Source organism: Saccostrea cucullata, unplaced genomic scaffold (assembly GCF_032062105.1).
Source record: "Saccostrea cucullata isolate Sc308-1 unplaced genomic scaffold, CSIRO_AGI_Scuc_v1 ctg5953, whole genome shotgun sequence".
Lineage (NCBI taxonomy): Eukaryota > Metazoa > Mollusca > Bivalvia > Ostreida > Ostreidae > Saccostrea > Saccostrea cuccullata.
The window spans coordinates 21,291-36,803 of record NW_026929312.1 but is presented as its reverse complement, the minus strand read 5'-3'; the positions used below and the strand labels follow the sequence as shown (position 1 = coordinate 36,803).

Genomic DNA, 15,513 nt, shown 5'->3' with positions numbered 1-15,513 from the left:
TGAACAAACTGGAATCTTCACTACCTGGGGGTGCTTCCATATAACTATGACCAACCATGGCCCTGCTGTTCTTGAGGAGAATTTTGAAGGTAAATTTTCCTATGTATTCATATTTACTTCATCCCCCATTGTAGCCCCATCCTATGCCCCGAGTCATGATTTGAACAAACTTGAATCTACACTATCTCTGAGGATGCTTTCACATGAGTTTCATCTTTCCTAGCCCAGTAGTTCTTGAGAAGATTGTTAAAATATGCAATTAATTTATTACTTATTCACAATTATCTCCCCCTTGGAAGAAGGTCTTGCCCTTCAATTGAAAAAAATTGAATCCCCTTCATCCAAGGATACTTCGTGGCAAGTTTAATTAAAATTGGCCTATTGGTTCATGAGAAGAAGATGAAATTTTTAAATATGAAAAGTTTATGATGACAACTACAACAATGGACAAATTTTGGAAAGGGACTGTGAATTAACCATATAATTAACACTAACCCTATACACTGTACATGTATCAATGTTTTTTACTTACTTAATTCCAAAAATTCAGCCACTTCGTTGAGAATTTTTCTTTTGTCTTTTGTGTATTCATCAAAATCAATCACTAAAATTTGATTCTGTGGATAGATATTCAACCAGTCCATCAGGAATACATAGTACATACCTACTCGCAGCCTTGCCTAGAAAAAAAAATACTGGTACAGTAAAACACAGTAAAAACAAAGTGCTAGAGATGGGCGATTCTATTTTGTTATAAGCTTAATTTGTTATATCCAATATGTTTGCAATATAATTCAAAAACACGGCCGGGGCAAGAAAATCACTTTGCTGCAAGCGGAAATTAATTATAAGCATGTTTGCTGTGTGTATTTTTACTGTACTCTGTATACTAGTGTGGTTCAATTTTTTCAAAGTGAAAATTTTCACAATGCTTCTTTTAATATTGAGAAAGAAAATCTTCATTTTCAAACCACAAATTTAATTCCCCACAAACCAATATTTTTTTCCTTAAACCTCGAAAATTTTACCCCACGAAAATATGTGATTTTACAGTAGCTGTATTATTGTTGAAATTTTCAGGATTTGGGGAAAATAATGCTAATCATGATGTCATATTGCATTGACTAGTCAAAAAATTATATCGTTTTTTTATAGATAGGCAGTCACTAATGGTCGATCTAATTAAGAAATAAGTCTTGCGTGGACCAAATTTTTAGAGAATACACCCTAATAGTCAAGAGATTTTCTTGGCAAATAAAATCAAGCCAGAAGGGCAAGCTATGGGTTTTTATTTCCTAACAAAATCTCAAGGCAGAGGGGTACAACTGGAATTATTTCTATTTTGCTACAGTGACATCACAACTGAATGGGTTTTTTTTTTTATTCATTTGTATCTCAAGAATTAGAACAAGTTAAGGATGTAATCCAAACCCATTGATTTTTTCCCCACCAATTTTCATCGCAAAGATAGACACCTCTATCCTTTCCTAGTGAAAGCAGTTAAAAGTAGAGGATAATGATTTTTGGTAATTTGTTGATTACATTTGTGATTTACTGGAGAATAATGGCAGTGACATTTCTTTGATTTAAAAATATTACATTTAGAGGTGTATTCTTTTTAGCTATTGACTGAATGCAGTGTCCATTAAATCAAGTACATTGCTAAATGTCTAAAAATGTACATGTATATCATACATTTACATCTAGCACATTCAGATAGCGCTAAATTAAATCTAAGCTAACTTGTTGAAAAATGGGTTTCTGCCAAATATCTTAACACACCAAATATAATACATAGTCCCTTTTCATTACCTTGTAGTTTTCTAATGATGAATTGTATGCACATGTGCGAACAGAGAACTGGGCTTGACAGAGTTCTTGCTTCCTGACCGCCCTGTGTACAGCTTGGTGAAAGTCTTCTAGTGACAACAGATAGTGAGCAATAGGAGCCTCAAACAAGTAGTCAGAATACAACCTTAAAAAAAGAAAATAGGATTCACATACAATGCATCCACATATCTAGGATTATAGAAGGGGGATGCTCATCGACTGTAGTAAATATTTTTGCTAATCAAAACAGGAAATCAATAAATGCACGAAGAATTGAGATATAAATCAATCACAGAAAATTCAGAATGCATTTTCACTATATAATCAATAGAGCACTGCCCTAACACCAGATCCCTTGACCCAAGGGCAGCCATGACATTCACTAACATAGGTAATCAGAGATTACAGAGCTCACCTCAACGAATGTTGTCTTTAAGTAAGGCAAATTAAGTCACACAATTAACCAACAAAAAGTGTACATCCAAAAATGCAAAATTTATGCAATTTTGATACTTTGGAATAGACCTATATAAAAACTTAAAACTAGTTCTTCATCATGAAAATGTAATTAAAATCCAGCATCTGAAGCAAGATTGAGAGTTTTCATCCCTTGATGCATCATTTGTGCAACTTTGGTTTATATAAGCCTTATAGTTTTTTGGTGATAGACCTGCACCCACAACTTTTACGAGGTCTATTATCTGGAAAATGTATGTCGAATTCAGCATCTGAAGCAAGTCCATTAGTGTGCATCCTTAAAGATGTATCATCCATGCAAGTTTGTTCAATATAGAGCTCAAAGTTACTTGGAAATGAAACCTGTATAAAAAACTAACCTTTTCACTAATCCGAAAAATGTAGGTCAGATTCAGCTTCTGAAGCCAGCCTAGTAGAATGCACCCTTAGATGTACCATCCATGCAAGTTTGGTCATTATAGGGCTCAAAGTTACTTGGAAATGGATCCTGCACCATAAACTTTAACCTGTTTACTCATCCAGAAAATGTAGGTCAGATTCAGCATCCGAAGCAAGACTGGTAGTATGCATCCTAAGATGTACCATCCATGCAAGTTTGTTCATTATATGTCTCATAGAAACTTGGAAATGAAACCTGCACCAAAAATTTTAACCTGTTCACTCAACCGGAAAATGTAGGTCAGATTCAGCATCCGAAGCAAGTCTAGTAGAATGCATCCTAAGATGTACCATCCATGCAAGTTTGGTCATTATAGGGCTCATAGTATCTTCGAAATGAAACCTGCACCAAAAACTTTAACCTGTTCACTCAACCGGAAAATGTAGGTCAGATTCAGCATCCGAAGCAAGTCTGGTAGTATGCATCCTAAGATGTACCATCCATGTAAGTTTGGTCAACATAGGGCTTATAGTTACTCGGAAATGAGACCTACACCAAAAACTGCACCAAAAATGTTAACCTGCACCAAAAACATTAACCTGGTCATTCCTTTGCTGAAATTGCAGCATCTGAAACTTTGACTGGTACAATGAAACAAATAAGAAACATCTTCCATGCATGTCTAATCAATATAGGACATAGAAGTACTTAAAAAGAAAACTGCTCCAAAAAACTTAACGCTTCTTCTAGCACTAGCTAGTGGGTTAACCCTTTAGCTCAGTCAATAGAGCGTTGGATTTTAAATCTGAGGGTTGTAGGTTCGAGCCGCAGTGTGGACACCCCCAGCTAATCGGTCATATTGGCACCCAACTACAAAACCCACATGGTGAGTGGTGTTTATAGTCTTGTGTGTGAGATTTCTCAGGGGTAAGAAATCTCAAGAAAAAGAAGTAGGAAATGTAACAGAGTTTTAAGTGGCTATGTGTTGTAAATTGTTAGGTCACGCTCCTACTAGCACTGGCTAGTGGGTTAACCCTTTAGCTCAGTCAGTAGAGCGTTGGATTTTAAATCTGAGGGTTGTATGTTCGAGCCACAGTGTGGACACCCCCTAGCTAATCAGTTATAAAATAATTTAAAACGCATTTTCATGATATAACCATCAGAACCCCACCCTGATACCAGAACCCCTTACACAGGGGCCATGAAATTCACAAATTTGGTTGAGGCATTACAACTTTATACTAAATTAGTTTATTTAATACCCAGAAGCAGAGGAGGAGATTTTAAAAGAATTAATGCATTTTCACTATATAATCAATAGAGACCTGCCCTAACACCAGAACCTCTGACCCTGGGGCCATAAAATTCACAATTTTGGTAGAGGCACTCTTGCTCATAATAACTATGTACTTAGTTAGTTTATTTAATACTCAGGAGCAGAGACGAAGATTTTCAAAGAATTAATGCATTTTCGTAATATATTCAATAGAGTCCCGCCCTAACACCAGAACCCCTGACCCTGAGGCCATGAAATTCCTAATTCTGGAAGAGGCACTCTTGCTCATAATAACTTTGTACTTAATTAGTTTATTTAATACCCAGGAGCAGAGGAGAAGATTTTCAAAGAATTAATGCATTTTCACCATATAATCAATAGAGCCCTGCCCTAACACCAGAACCCCTGACCCTGGGGCCATAAAATTCACAATTTTGGAAAAGGCACGCCTACTCATCATAACTTTGTACTTATTTAATTTATTTATTACCCAGGAGCAGAGAAGAAGATTTTTAAAGAAATAATGCATTTTCACTATATAATCAATTGAGCCCCGCCCTAGCATTAGAACCCTGACCCTGGAGCCATGAATTTCACAATTTTGGTAGAGGACTCAATGATTATTACATTCATGCTAACAGTTTGACTTCTTAATGTCCAGGAGTTAAGAAGAAGATTTTTAAAGATCGCATTAATTTTAGTGGTTTTGGCCCCACCCTTCAGGCCCCAGGGGGGCAGGGACCATGAAATTTACAATTTATGTTCCCCTTCACCCATAGATGCTTTATGCCAAATTTGGTGGAAATTGGTTGAGTGGTTGCAGAGAAGAAGCTGAAAATGTTCAAATGTTAACACACCATGAACGACGCACGACGAAAATGGATAGCAATAGAATGCATTTAAAAATGCATTTCCACTATATAGTCAGTAGTGCCCAAAACCACAGGAACCCCTGACCCTAAGGCCATATGTAGTAGGAAAGGAGAAATGCATAAAAAAAAACAACATATGGCTGGAATGGGAATCGAAACCGGGCCCCAAACTACTAGTCAGGTGCTCTAACCACTGAGCTATCCAGGCTGATAACCATGGTCTGTAAAAGCCTGAACTTCTACATTCCTTCCTCTATAAACAGTCTTTGACCTCAAAGACACCAGAGTCCTAAAGCCCTGCGAGGAATTATTAATTTACAGATACACGGTAACCTGAACAAGGCCCCCACACTGGCCACCAAATGTAGAAGGGAAGGAGAAATGCATGAGGAAAGCATATGGCTGCACTGGGAATTGAAACCGGGACTCCTCTATTACTAGTCAGGTGCTCTAACAATTGAGCTATCCAGGGGCCGAAATCCACGATCCGTAAAAGACTGAACATCTACATTTACCAAACACACATATGCTCATCATAAATTCTTTCCTAGCATTTAGCCAAATAGAGGAGGGTCACTTTCCAAATTCATTTCGCCTTAATGAATCTCTATAGTATTTTACAGGAGACATTTCTTTGGGGAGGGGGTCTTAGATCACTTTTTAATATGTCTGAAAATTCAGAAGGGGGAAGACCCTTTCCCAACACCTAGATCCAACATCTACATATAACTCTGAATATTGTCATGGTGTTATCTCCCCATTCTAGATCTCATATCTACAAATAACTCTGGATATTGTCATGGTGTTATCTCCCCATTCTAGATCTCATATCTACAAATAACTCTGGATATTGTCATGGTGTTATCTCCCCATTCTAGATCCCATATCTACAAACAACTCTGGATATTGTCATGGTGTTAGGCCCAAAAAAATTAATCAATAGTTTCTCAGGCACCGCCACATCAGTTCAAAAACGGCTGCATTGATCAATTTTATTGACATATTGAAGAGAGATAACTCAATTTTCTATTTTTCCAACTTGAAAAAGAAAATCGAGTTATTTCCCTTTTCATAAATACTAAGATAAACATTCTTATTAGAAAAACAATACATTTCCTCTAAATTTTCAGTAAAATATTCATTAACTTCTAAATAAATGTTTGGAGTAACATTATTTAAAGTTGAATACATATTACAACCACTTTCAGCGAACAAAAATTAAGAATTGGTAGATATTATCATTTTATTGAACAATTGGCTTAGAAAAGGTGTTAAACCTGCTTCAAAAAAAAAAAAAAAAAAAAAAAAAAAACAAAAAAGCCTGCCTGCCGCATTGAATTCTGTTTTTTTTGGCCTGAGAAACTATTGCTTAATTTTTTTTGGCCTTATCTCACCATTCTAGATCCCATGTCTACACATATCTCTGGATATTGTCATTGTGTTATCTCCTATTCTAGATGCCAAACATTCTGTAAATGTAACCTGTGTCATTCACATTTTTATGCCCCCCTAAATGAAGTTTTGGGGGGTATATAGTTTTTGTCATGTTCGTCTGTCTGTCTGTCTAGCTGTCTGTCTGTCTGTCTGTCTGTCTAGCTGTCTGTTTGTCCGCAAAAACTTTAACCTTTTGATTTAGTGGAGCTATGACATTCATATTTCACATGTGTATTCCTTGTGACAAGACCTTTCTTTGGGTACCACCGAATTTAACCTTCTGACCTTGACCTTGGAGTTTGACCCACTTTTTAACAAAAATTTTGAACTTTTTCTTTGGCCTTATCTTTTGAACAGTAGATACCAGGACATTTATACTTGACATATTTAGTCTTTGTGGAAAAACCTTTCATTGGATCCAACAACCTTGACCTTTTTACCTTGGAGATTTCTGTAATTATAAAAAAAACTTTAACCTTGGCTATAACTTTTGAAAATAAAGTGCTAGGGCTTTAAAACTTCCCATATGTAATCCTTATAAAAAGATGCTACATGGGATACCAAGAACCTTGACCTTCTGACCTTGGAGTTTGACCTACTTAAAGATACAACCTTGACCAGAATTTTAAAAGGGTTAAGACTAGGGCTTTCATGCTTCACATATTTAATCCTTGTGACAAGACCTTTCATTTGATACCAAAAAACTTGACCCTTTGACCTTGACCTTAAAGTTTGACCCATTTTTACACAAAAATTCCAAACTTTTACTTTGGCCCTAATTTTTAAATGGTAGATACGAGGAATTTCATATTTCATATATTAATTCTTTTTGGTAAGACCTTTCATTTTAAACCAAGAATTTTGATTTTTGACCTTGACCTTGGAGATTTCCATACTTACGAAAAAACTTTAACCTTGGTCATAACTTTTGAACAATAAGGGCTAGGGCTTTCATACTTCAAATTTGTAATCCTTGTGAGAAATTTCATTGGATATCAACAACTGTGACTTTGGAGTTTGACCTACTTTTTACAAACTTTAACCTTGGCCATAACTTTTGAACAGTAGGGGCTAGAGCTTTCATATTTCACATATGTATACCTTGTGACAAGACCTTTCATTAAATATCAAGAACCTTTACCCTTTGACCTTGACCTTGGAGTTTGACCTTCTTTTTACAAACATTAACCTTGGCCATAACTTTTGATGGTAAGGGCCAGCGCTTCCATACTTCCCATATGTAATCTTTGAGACAAGGCCTTTCTTTAGAAATCAACAACCTTGACTCTTTGACCTTGACCCCGGAGTTTGTCCTACCTTTAAAAATGTTAACCTTGGTCATAACTTTTGAACAGTTGGTGCTAGGGTTTTATATTTTACATTTGTATTTCTTGTGAAAAGGCCTTACTTTAGGTACCAACATATTTGACCTGCATTTGAGAAAGCTTAACCTTCGCTATGTTGCCATACAGGGCATCAGTGTTTCACAAACACATCTTGTTTAGATTAATTTACATTTACTTACCTTTCCACGGGATCCCGCAGCATTATAATGATTTTTAGCCCTGGAAGCAGTTTATGTATAAAAAATGGAAGGACATATTTTGGTTCTTTTAGTCCTTCATTTCCAGGGAAGTTTTTCCAGTCCCAACTATCAAATGCAACATCTGCAGAACCATCCCCTTTGAGAAAAATCAGAAATATCTGACAAATGGTACTCTTCTAGTTCCAGCTTAAAATACTAAAAAGAAACTCTAGTGCTTTAAACATTTTAATTTTGCTTGTAGTTGTAAGAACAGGTATTTTCTACTTTTAAAACATAGAATTATTTCTAAAATGAAAACATTCACTTAGCTAAAGTATATATTATAATACATGACCTGTAAGTCATATTTTTTGTCCTCCAGAGAGCGAAATATTTTACACTAAACATTTCAGGTAGTCTCACTAAGATATAAATATTGTTTCTAATCTCACCGGTAATCAAAGAAGAAACCTGCTTGCCAGCAGTTAGACGGGTTTTCATTTCATCAAAATTCATAGTGTAGTCATTCAGATGCATACCCCCTAAAATTAATGGTGATAATGTATCAGTATATTAAAAATTCCTATGACAATGATTTGTATGAATTAATAATACTACCACATCACATTTTAAAGAATCTAGAACCTTATTTTCAAAATGCTCAGAAAAGATAATGGTAAATTTTAGGCCTAATTAGACAGTCACTGATGTTTCTTAACATAAACATGCACTTTTATTACAAGAGCCTTATATTTTCCAATACAATCATATTAATAAACATAAGTACATGCAGTTATTGGCAGATGCAGAGATACATAGAAGCTGACAACAGATTCATACAAAAATAAATCCCACACTTTGGCATGCCTCAGCAAAGAATGTGCTACAATTTCAAGCATCTGCAATGAGTAGTTGCTGAAAAAACTGTGATTTGTTATGGAAAGACACAAGGGCGTACAGACGGACAAACACACAAAGGTAAAAAAGTATACACCCCTCTCCTTCAGAGTGGGGTTATAATTAAACCAAACATATTTATAATTATAGAATTTATGGGGGTAATGAAAATGTAAAAAGTTTACAGATAAACAGACAGACAGTCAACTAGTAATCAGAATAGCTCACTTGAGCTTTCAGTTCAGGTGAGCTGGTAACAAAATGTATCAAAAACTCACTGTAGCAGTTTCTATTGAAATACATTGGTTCCTTCTTCTTGCCTGGCAGGACCTCCTTGTGCTGAGCTAGATGGTAGTACAGACTAGTGGTTCCTGATTTTGGCATACCAATAATCATGAAATATGGAAGGCATCTTATAGTATTGTATCCTCTTTCACATTCCTCATAGCATGGATTTTTTAAGTGTGGAAGATACACAAAAGTACTCTGCAATTAAGTTTTATATACTCAACATAAAACATTCATGATCATGATTGATTTCTTTAAAAATGTCAAATCATATTTCTAAAATTTGGGAAATCCTTGGAGACTGATGACATGTCCTCCTACAGTTTTACCTCTGAAATAGCTGCATATGCAGCAGTGCTTCCGCGACCGATATCCAAAAACTGGGTTTTTTGTTCGATTGTATATGTCGAAAATGTCCGCGGAAGTGGCTATCTAATATAGCGCATCCGTATTAAACACAGTAAAAGAGTTCCCTTCAGGGGAAATAACTCACCTAATTGAAATGGGGAATTAAACTTAGGTCCCGTGTTGCAATAAGTGCTGGCATAAAAAAGATCCCTCCTTGATCAATGGCCATGAGTGCAGAGCACAGGACAAAATTTGCTGCTCTCCACCGGCAAGTGTGGCATCTCCATATGAGTGGAAAATTCTTGAGAGGGATGTTAAACAACATACAAACAAAACTAAATTGATGAAATTCCAAAAGCAGATCATTGTGACCTACTTCTTAGTTTATCAGTATAATTAAAAGCTTTTGAGCCATAGACACTCGGTAACTCATTTGATAATTAAAAATTTGCAAAGGGAGGGATTCTAAAGATGGCCAATATTTTTTTTTTAAAAATCAACACACCACACAAATGGCCATAGCATGATAACCCTTTGAGTCTTTGGCTAAGAAGAGCTAAAAAAAAACTATTATAATTATTATTAAATATTTGCTTTGATGCTTTGCGCAATATTAAGTATGTATTCTGATTGGCGTGCATATAGCCAATTGAATACAACCGGTTTTTCATTTTGTGAGCTTGAGCCATGTGCGAATGTTTTGTTTTGTACAGGTGAATTTCTATTTTTAGCATTTCTTTACGTATGACTGACCAGTGACCTACCATGTACCAATGGATTTCGTTAAGGGGTACCAACCCTCTGATAAGATAGATAACTTTTGAAGTACAAAATATGAATACTACTCACAGTTTTCTTAATCAGTTTCCTAATTGAGACCTCTGACAAGTCAATTTGATGAGATCTAATTTATGATGGAAACATTGCTTTCTATTTCTTTTGCCAATTTATTTGCAATTGTTTTATTATATTTAACAATAAAACATTTTAATCCAACATCAAAAGCCTTATTAATTGAATAATTAAGTTGTGTCTTTTTAAGGACCATTTTAAAACTGGTCGGTTTAATGTTTCCAGTACTTAATACACCATTTTTGTTAGCATAACACTTTTTTCCACATGAAGAAATATTTAGAAGAAAGATAACTCCTCCTCAGATGTATTTTTTTTCTTACACCCACATACAACATTGTGATTTTCTGACTTAGGAAGCATCGCTTCATGATGTTTTCGAACATGATTTTAATAGGTATTGATACTAAGTATTATTTTTAAATGCACCTCATATCTTAAATTTAATGTTGTAATAATAAATCTTTAGTTACTCTTTCTGTTCTCCGTGTTCAATTTCTTCATATCATGATGTGACATAAAAATCATTTCTGAAAAAATAAGCAGCGCTCCATACTTCAAACTATTTTCCATGTGACTCTAATGTTATTGTTGATTATGAAAATCAATATAACAAATTTTCAATTTTCTAAAGTGAAATTTATAGCAGAGGGTCGGGACCCCTTAACTAATTCATATGCATGTTTTACTAACACGTTCACTATATAAAGTAAGAATCAACCCTCCGAAATCCCCACCCCAAGCTCTTCAGCCTTTACAGCAGCAGATCACATACAGATTCTATCACAGATCGATTCAATCGATGTACAGCATATATTAGTTCTCATTTAATACTGGATGCCTGGTAAGATGTTCATTAATCTTGTATTTCATTTACTTGTTTAATTCATGTGAATAATTAAAATATCTATTAATTATTACTTTTCGTAAATGTTGAAATGTCTTTTGCTTGGTGTTTGTCTATGTGTTGTTTTGTATGAGTGTTGCGAGAGCGTTTTTCTATTTTCTAGGTTATTCATTATATCCATTAAATTAATAAATTGTTAAACGACCAATCGACCATTTGAATCCTTCGAACAAGACGGTGACCCTGTGACACCCAAAATGAAAGCAGTATTTAGTATAGCTTTAAGAAATGAGAATAATTAATTTTAAAACTTACTGAATTCATATGCATGTAATCACAAAGTTTCTCTTTTTGTCCCGTCCATTTCTGCTGTGATCTGTTTTTCTGCTTTTTCCCTTTAGTTCTGTCTGATAGTTTTCTCTCTGAGCAGAGTGTGTCCTCTAGTGATACAATGCACTGTCCTCTCCCTTGGAGATCCCTCTCAATGTTATGACATGTGCGATTTAAAACACTAAACTCATACTTTTCATTAACATCCAAAAATACATTCTTATTCTTCTTGTTTAAAATGTCTCTCAGCATGATATTTGCCTTGTTCTCAAATTTCTCATTTTTAATCTGGTCATTCAGTAACTTCCCTTTATCTCTTGAATATTTTTCCCATAAAGTTTGTAAAGTCACCATAACATTCTCATTTTTTAAAATCAGTAAAATGAAATCAGTTACATCTTCTGCCGAAAAAAATATGTTGTTAAACATATCATCTTTTTGGTATAGTTCATGTTGTTGACTGAGGGAAAAACTGAAAATGTCCTTGCTGCTTTGTCTAGATACTGGCTTGTAAAATAATTTTTTTTTTCCACCAACAAACCATAATTCATATAAAATACTGGTGACTAACACAACTGCTATCAAACAGCAAAATTTAAACTTCCAGTTCAATTTCATTGGGATGATAATCTTGAAAGGTAAGAAACTTCAATTTGCCTGAAACCTGAAAATGAAAATTTATTAAGAATTTGACATAATATGTTTGACATTTTACCAAAGTTTAATAATTCTGATCCTTAGAATGTATTTTGAATGGAATTCATAAGTTATGAAGGATCACAAAATGATTATTATAAGAAAAGTTACCTAAATTACTAAATTTGAGAGTGTTCCATATCAATATTAACCAGACCAGAATTCCGGATTTAATTATTATCTTTGTCAGTTTTGGTTCTTGATGTTAGACAGTGAAAACAATTAATGGGCTACTGATCTAAAGTTAGTTAAGTTTGAATTGGTTGGTTGATTGTTTTATGTCCCTCTCGAGAATTTTTCACTCATATGGAGACGCCACCACTTGCCGATGGAGAGCTGCAAATTTTGTCCTAAACTCAGCTCTTAGGCCTATTGAGCAGGGAGAGATCTTTTTCGTGCCAGCACCTACTGCTACACAGGACCTAGGTTTATATATATGGTTTCATGCGAAGGTCCGGTCTCCGCGTTCCACAGTGGGATTTGAACCCACGATGTTAATCAACTCTTTACTTCGCGGCTCAAGAACAGATGATCTAACCACTGTGCCACATTGAATTGGAAACAAGTTTATAAATGCAAACTTTAAATCAATAACAAAAGATCATGTTGTTTAACTACAGAAATATTCACAGAGTTTTAATTAGTAACTAATGAATTCTTAATTAATAACTATATATTATTGCAGATATACCAGAATCTGCAATTAAGCATCTATTTATTTTTTACTGCCCTACGTTTCTTAATAATGATATGGCTATAGCATTGTCAGAGTGGATCAATTTTTTAAAAGTCTGGTATACGTATGTTTTTAAAATACAAATGTATCACTAAAACAACATTTTTTTTTTTCTTGATCGTAGAAATGTGTATTTTTTAATAAAAAGATTTTCAAATTTATTACCATGTGATCTTTTTCCAGATAACCAAAAATAACAGTTTTAATATCAAATTCAATTCCCATATACATGTACTTTTAAAAATGAAGTCGTTACTTTATATAATTACAGTACTATAACACACTTGGGACGTATGACTGACTTCATATCATAAAATGACTCTAAAAATGATACATATTTTTTTTAATTAACAATACATTTGTGTATATGTACTTGTCCAACAGGTATGAGAGTGCATGGCCATGCGTCAGGAGAAAGATGTGTGTTTTGCAATTATATAAACTATATATAAAAAAAAATTTCAAGACTTTATGTATATCACTGTTAACATTATTATATTATTATTATTATTACATTACCATATTATTGTAACATATATCTTTCATTGTCAATATTAATGCATTTCTTTTTTAAAATATCACTTAGGTATGTGTTTCTTAGGCAATAGCTTAGAATAAGATTTACAGTGAAAATAACCAGAAGTCTCCGATGAGACTGTAGCTCTACTTGTATGTACATGTAACAAAGGAAAAGTAGCACTTGGATTTGAAACTTTGCAACAGGTAGTAATAAACAGAATTATATATCTTAGTATAATCTACTTGTGTGCCAAATTTTATTGAAATCAGACCAAAACTGTTAGGGGAGTAGTGTTTTAAATGAATTTCACAGAAATTTCTATTTTTAGTAACCATGACAACACCGTTCATTGAAATACAAAAACAGATGCACTAGTTTATGTATCTTAGTGTAGTCTACTTGTGTACCAAGTAATATTGAAATCAGATTAAAACTGTAGGAGGAGTAGCGTTTTGAATGAGTTTCTAAAAAAATTCTATTTTTAGTAACCATGGCAATACCGTTCATTGAATTCAAAAACTGATGCACTAGTTTATCTTAGTTTAGTCTACTTGTGTGCCAAGTTATATTGAAATCAGACCAAAACTGTAGGAGGAGCGTTTTAAAGGAATTTCACAGAAATGTCTATTTTTAGTAACCATGGCAATACCATTCAGGGAAATCAAAAACAGATGCACTAGTTTATGTATCTTAGTGTAGTCTACTTGTGTGCCAAGTTATACTGAAATACATGTAAGATCAAAACTGTAGGAGGAGTAGCGTTTTAAAGGAATTTCTCAAAAATTTCTATTTTTAGTAGCCGTGGAAACACCGTTTAGCAAAATCAAAAACTGATGAACTAGTTTTTGTATCTTAGTGTAGTCTACTTGTGTGCCAAGTTATATTGAAATCAGACCAAAACTGCAGAAGGAGTAGCATTTTGAAAAAATTGTTTACAGACAGAGATGGACAGCTAGACATCTAGACAGACGGATGGACGACAGACACCTTACCATTGCATAAGCTCTTCTGGTCTCTGACCAGTAGAGCTAAAAAATAATTCCGTCCTCCAGTTCAACTGCTCAATCACACGTGTATTGCATAGGGGCCTACATAACATCTTTCGTTCTCATCCTATCCCAGGGAAATAGGGCCTGATGATCATAGCAACATAGCACACCTTTGGCATTCAGTAATGACGATTGATAACAGGCAGCACTGGGTTGATTTTTAAAGAATACATTAGTTAGCGGTCATACTATAAAAGATTTTTGTTGCTTAGAGCGTTCCATAGTCAAATAAACATTGATTTTCCTCTAAATGTTCGTTCGTAGCACTTCATGGTTGAATTCTTTCCCTATTTTTAATGAAAATATTAATATAATACAAAAAAAGCCCACCTACAATAGTAAAACTCCAAAGCAGGCTATAAAAGTGTCATACTTTATGCCTATACCTCTTGACTTCCGGAGTAAGATCTACCTGTACAGCTATATACATGTCTAGTGTTAACTTGCAGCTAGGCTTATACTGATTTTCTTTGGAGTTCGTCTTTATATTCAGTCTGAAGTGAATTTTAACATATACAGTCAACGATCACAAACTATCACAAACTATTTGAAAGTATCATAATTAAAATTTCTTATGCAAATACTATATTTTTTCACTTACCTTCAAACTTTATTAGTATGGAGGTACATAAGCAACAAAAACTATTTTATTCAGAACCTACTAATAAATTAAAATACATGTAAAGTTGATATAAATGTATGTGTGAAAGGATTGTCGAACTATTACGGAGTCGGCCTATTGCAGACTCGGCCTATGCATTTATAATAGTACATGTACTTAGTAATAATACTTTACAAAGTAAATTAAAAGAAATATGTTTATTTTATTTTTTAAAATGATTAAGTTGGTTTTTAAGTATTATGAATAAAAAATATGTATTTTTATTCATTTGTTTTATTATTATTTAATTTATACCGAGTAACTTTATTACGAATTATGAAATATTTATTTAGCCTTGGTTGAATTGCATAAATCCTGATATTAATGTTTTTTAAAGATTATTTACAGATAATGCGATAAATAGAAAAATTGATAATTTTATTGTTTGCTTATCCATTTATGCATACCACGGCCGGTTTACTTGGATTACACAAAGGTGACACACAGAAGCCATATCTAAGGGGAGATAGAGAGCTAGGATATACAAACAATGGGA

The 15,513-nt window shown here is 34.0% G+C and overlaps 1 protein-coding gene across 1 annotated transcript; it reads right to left on the bottom strand.

Annotated features, from left to right (window-relative positions):
• Positions 1-524: 524 nt before the first annotated feature.
• LOC134280446 (bifunctional heparan sulfate N-deacetylase/N-sulfotransferase 3-like) lies at positions 525-12,023 on the bottom strand. The gene is made up of 6 exons (XM_062762859.1): positions 11,341-12,023; positions 8,969-9,176; positions 8,246-8,335; positions 7,794-7,950; positions 1,813-1,975; positions 525-680 (listed from the first exon to the last, which is right to left on the bottom strand). Exons 1-6 carry the CDS (start codon positions 11,971-11,973, stop codon positions 525-527), a joined length of 1,407 nt encoding a protein of 468 aa, XP_062618843.1. The 5' UTR covers positions 11,974-12,023.
• Positions 12,024-15,513: the final 3,490 nt, after the last annotated feature.

Excerpts from the sequence above, each read along its gene's own strand:
- LOC134280446 (XM_062762859.1), bottom strand. The coding sequence starts at position 11,973 with ATGAAATTGAACTGGAAGTTTAAATTTTGCTGTTTGATAGCAGTTGTG. Across the intron at positions 9,177-11,340 it reads ATTACATGCATATGAATTCA|AGTACTTTTGTGTATCTTCC; the intron begins GTAAGTTTTAAA and ends ACTTAATTGCAG. Across the intron at positions 1,976-7,793 it reads CTGCGGGATCCCGTGGAAAG|GTTGTATTCTGACTACTTGT; the intron begins GTAAGTAAATGT and ends TCTTTTTTTAAG.